At 41.8% G+C, this 5000-nt stretch overlaps 2 protein-coding genes across 3 annotated transcripts in view; one reads left to right on the top strand and one right to left on the bottom strand.

Annotated features, from left to right (window-relative positions):
- Nucleotides 1–5000, top strand: part of LOC143038021 (uncharacterized) — an 83951-nt gene that overhangs the window by 30769 nt on the left and 48182 nt on the right. The window lies entirely within an intron of this gene.
- LOC143037742 (protein FAM200C-like) overlaps nt 3721–5000 on the bottom strand; it is an 8422-nt gene continuing 7142 nt past the window's right edge. Inside the window, exon 2 of the mRNA XM_076206291.1 lies at nt 3721–3882. Coding sequence (XP_076062406.1) covers nt 3721–3882 — 162 coding nt within the window. The remainder of the gene's footprint in view (nt 3883–5000) is intronic.

Genomic DNA, 5000 nt, shown 5'->3' with positions numbered 1-5000 from the left:
CTTCCCTCTTATCTTGGCTCCTCCTGAATGACGGGTCATCCCTGCATCTCCCCCATTGCCCTGGGTTAGAAACAATGTAGCAAGATACAGCACATCCACAACAAGGCTGCTTCATTTAATCAGCGACCCCCCCCCCCTCTCTGTCCCCTCACACAGAAAAAGAGCTGGGGAGAAATCCCTTAGGACTGCGTCAAAATATCATTCACACATACTCCCTCACCCCCATCCCCCACCCACTACCTTCCATGCATGACAGCATCATCCTTACGCAACCCCTATCTTCTGTCTTCTCCCTTCCTTCCTCAACAGACATTTCCCTCTTTCCCAATGCCCCTTTTATCCCATCCGTCCATCTCATCCTTGGTCGCCCCCTCATGTTCACTCCCTACACCTCTGCCTTCCACACTTCTTTAATAATTCTTTCCATAGTCCAAACCATCCCAATACTCTTTCATCAACCCTGAGTGAGGTGTTGATCTATAATGTGTCGTAATGTTACAACACATTATAGATCAACACCTCACTCAGTAATTCATTGTAAACTCCAACGCACCCCCACAAAGAGGGAACGCGGAGTCAACCAACTATGTATACTGCCAGCTTTATTCTCAGAGTAACATTCACCTGAAGAAGCTACAAGCGAAACCGGTCAGGAATAAACTCGGAACGAGACCCGTGACTCTCTTTTTCCACCTTGTTCAACTTGTCACAATGTTTCAATATATATATATATATATATATATATATATATATATATATATAATTTTTTGCCTACGCATGAGGTAGGGGACGAAAGAATACTGTCACCGAGTTCTCCCACTCGGGTCGTAAAAAGCTACTAAAACGGGATGAGGGATGGGACTTGGCATCCTGCTCTTTGTAGTTCTAAAGGGTAAATTCCTACAAGAAGTCTAGGCATAAAACGGCCTGGCAGAATTTTTTCAACCAGAACTCTAATGTTTGGGTCGTTTAATGTGCTAGAGTGTAATACAGATGAGAGTAAAAGGAAAGAAGTAGACAATATGTTTGTGAGAATGAAGATGAATGTATTGGCGTTGAATCAACTTAAGTTGAACGAGAGGGGTGAGTCTGAGTTTGGGGGTGTAGTGACGAGGGTATCAGGGGTGAGGAGAAGACGAGGGAGGGAAGAGGTGGCTTTACTAGTAAGCGAAGAAAGGTAAGCGTGTGGTTGAGTGGAAGGAGATTTCTTCAAGGTTAATGTGGATGAAGGTGAAACTTGGAGGGGAGATGTGGGTCTTTGTAAGTGTATATGGGCCTAGTAGTGAGAATAATGTAGAGGAAAGGGAGGCTTCTTGAATATATTTAAATGATTATATAGAGAGTTTTGAGAGAAATGTCTATGTAGTGGTATTGAGAGATGTTAATACACGGAGTGGTTGAGAAGTGTGGAGTACCAGGTAAAAATCGTAGTGGAGAGTTGATGGTGGAGATGTATTTAGAAAGAGAGTTGATGATAGCTAAGACAGTGTTTAGGAAAAAAGTTAAGCATAAGTACACATGGGAGAGAGTGGACTATGTAGTGGTATCCAGGAGAAGAGGAGGAAGAGTTTTGAACATAAGAACATAAGAATGAAGGAGACTGCAAGAGACTATAAGGCCTACACTAGGTAGTTCCATGTCCATTACCACCTGTTATCCCCATTCATAAATTTTGCTAACAGTTTCTTAAAACAACTGATATTTTCAGCACTCACTACATGGTTACTAAATATATTTAATTTGTTGACCATCTTATTAGTAAACCAGTTCTTGCTTATTTCCTTCTTAAATCTAAATTTGTCCAGTTTAAATCCATTACTGTGAGTCCTGCCCTGTTGTCTTAATATGATGACCTTGTTTGCGTCACCCTTTGATCCACTTGAACACCTCTATTAGATCACCCCGCATTCTGCGTCTTTCCAGAGAGTGCAAGTTAAGGTGCTTAAGCCTGTCCTCGTTAGGGAATTTTCTGAGCCCATAAATAACTTTGGTCATACTCCTCTGTACTGATTCTAGTAGACTGATATCCATTATATACGACGGAGACCAAAACTGTACCGCATAGACAAGGATGGGTATAACTAACGCCAGATAGAGTTTGATAACTACCTGTGCGCTTCTATTTGTAGCCGTCCTAGCAATGAAACCTAATGCTCTGTTAGTTCTATTCCTGGTGTTAATGCACTGTTTCCTGGATTTAAGGTCAGGACTCGCAAGCATTTCAAAGTCTCTTTCACACTCAGTTTTCCTTAAAAAGTATCATCTAAGCTATACCTGCTTTCTGGGTTGTGTAAATCTACGTTGAACACATTGTACTTTGGGGTATTGAAGTCCATTTGCCATTTCACCGAACACGTGAACAATTTGTTAAGACCTTTCTGCAGAATTTCGGCGGCTTCTCTTGAACTAATCAGGCGTCTTATTTTAGTGTCGTCTGCAAACTTACTAACATAACTATCAATCCCATTGTCAAAGTCGTTTATATAAACAAAGAACAATTATGGACACAAAACCGGGCCCATTAGACTCACTAGATCTCCCAAATCTCGCACTCAGTTTTATCTAAAAACGTGTTACTAAGATTTATCTGTTTTCAGGGTTGTGTAGCCTTACGTTTAACACGCTGAACTTTGAGATATTGAAGTCCATTTGCCATTTCACTGACCATGTGAAAATTTGTTAAGATCTTTCTTCGGAATCTCGGTGTCTTCTCCTGACTTAAATAGGCGTCCTATTTCAGTGTCGTCCGAAAGCTTACTAACATCACTATCAACCCCTTCGGTACGATGATACCTACGTAGGCGTCATGAGGCGCGAGTGGGTATATAAAAATGCCGGCGTTGGCGTCTCAATTATATCTATTTTGTAGCTGTAGTTGAGTGACCCCCCATATTCTGTGAACTGGCTCGATCATATTTTCTGTGGTTACTAATATTCAGAGTGAAAGAGAACGAGTAATACATCTGTAACGCGAGTATTGTGGTGCATCAACGATTCATCGTACATCAGGCAGCTGATGCTACCCGCGAGAATTTGAGTAGTATTGAAGAGGTTAACCCTGTTTTCCAAGTCGTTTATATACATAATGCACATGTTTTATCACTCCCCCAAATATGAGGGTGGGAATTAAAGTCTTCGACTATGAGTTTATAGTGGGGCAGCTGTCTTGTAAGGTTATTTACCCCCTGTAGTGGAAATAGTTGGTCGGGAGGTAAGTATATGGAGCAGGTTGAGGCAAGTTTATTCTGTGTTTTCGTTTTGACAGCGACTGCCCCCAAGGTTGTGGATAGTAGCAGGTCCGCTTGGGGAAGACATTCGCTGACAGCAACTGCGACACCACCTGTCCTTCCTATAGATGGTAATTTTTTCAGCTCTAACTAAACACTGGGGTTTAGGAATATTTCCTGTAAACTTATGGCTTAGGGGTTGATTATAGAGTTGAAAATAGATAGGTCATTTACTTTACTTCTAATACCTCAGCAATTCCACTGGATGATTTTAATTTAATTTTATCTATTTATTTATTTATTTATTTATTTATTTATCTATTTATTTATTTATTTATTTATTTATTTATTTATTTATTTATTTATTTATTTATTTATCTATTTTTAACTTTTACTTCTTTTTTATTTCCTTCGATTTCTTCCTTTCTTGGCCTTAGTGGGAGACGTGTTTTGCCCCCGATGCTCGGTCTGGGCTATATATCGAACTTAATAGTCATTTGCATGAGCCGGCGATCTCCGTGAGAACATCCTCTTCCACATGTGTAGGCACACGTAGTGGAAGCTCTGGGATAGTCGGGGAAGGAAGGTGTGAGTGCGTGGTTTGTTTGGTAGGTGGGTAGAGAACGTTGTCCTTATCGGAGTGCTTGCTTACAGTCTGTGTTTCAATGGTTTTGTACGTTTTCTTAACTGCAGAAGCATAGGAAGTTGCTCCGGAGGGACTAGTTGGGGTAACTTGTCTTTCCATCACACGCTTCCGTGCTTCGTAGAAAGAGATGCCACAAGTTGCTTTCTCGGTACAAATTTCTTTTTCTATTTTGAAGGTGGGACAATCTCGGGAGGTGGATGCATGCTTGTTGTTAGAGGGGCAGTTGACACATTGAAACACATTTGCAGAGCAGGCATCTGTAGGATGTTCGCCTGCACACTTACCGCACACGATCGTTTGGCTACGACAAAACTTAGCAAGGTGACCATATTTAAAACACTTATTACAGCGCAAAGGGTTGGGGACATATGGTCGTACTGAGACATGGATGTATCCAACTTTGACATGGTCAGGGAGGGTTGTAGAGTTGAAAGTGAGGATGATAAGGGGCGTGTTCACTCGCATGTTCTTTTCCCGGTCCAGTCGCGTGATGAATTTGACATCTAGAATCCCTTCGTTTTTCATTTCTTCGAGGATGTCAGACTCGTCCATGGTCATCAAATCTCTGCAGTGGATTACTCCTCTGCAGGAGTTGAGTGACCTAGGGAGGGAGGCAACAACATCGAAGGTATGAAACTTCTTGGCCTTAAGTAAGTCGCGTGTAGCTTTCCCAGAGTTGGTGGTAACTTGGAGATCTCCGCTTCTAAGTTTCCTAACCTGGTTGATATCCTCGGTATATGATGACAGGCATTCCTTAAGAATAAAGGGATTGAGTTCAGCTAATCGGGTTTGGTCAGAGTGGAGAAAAACATGCCTAGTCTTATCCGGGTTGATATTAGGGTCGTCATAGGAGGTGTTTTTCGTTTGCTGAGGTGGAGTTGAAGACTTCTAGGGTCCGAGCTCTGGTTTATAAAAGGCATTCGGACGCCAGATTCTTCCACACGCATAGCTTCAATTGTTCAAACAAATTGTTTCGTGGGCAATCACTAATGACGTGGATGGGTCAATTGCCCACTCCACATGGTCCAACAGTTGTTTTACACGGAGTTCAATGCTTCTTTTTAACACAACGTTGTAGCAAACGTGAGCTCATTCACGCAGACAACCAATTAACGCACAGTTTTGGG

Source organism: Oratosquilla oratoria, chromosome 23, assembly GCF_046742065.1.
Source record: "Oratosquilla oratoria isolate Oo_2021 chromosome 23, ASM4674206v1, whole genome shotgun sequence".
In the NCBI taxonomy this organism is placed as follows: Eukaryota; Metazoa; Arthropoda; class Malacostraca; order Stomatopoda; family Squillidae; genus Oratosquilla; species Oratosquilla oratoria.
This window is presented reverse-complemented; position numbering and strand designations above follow the sequence as displayed.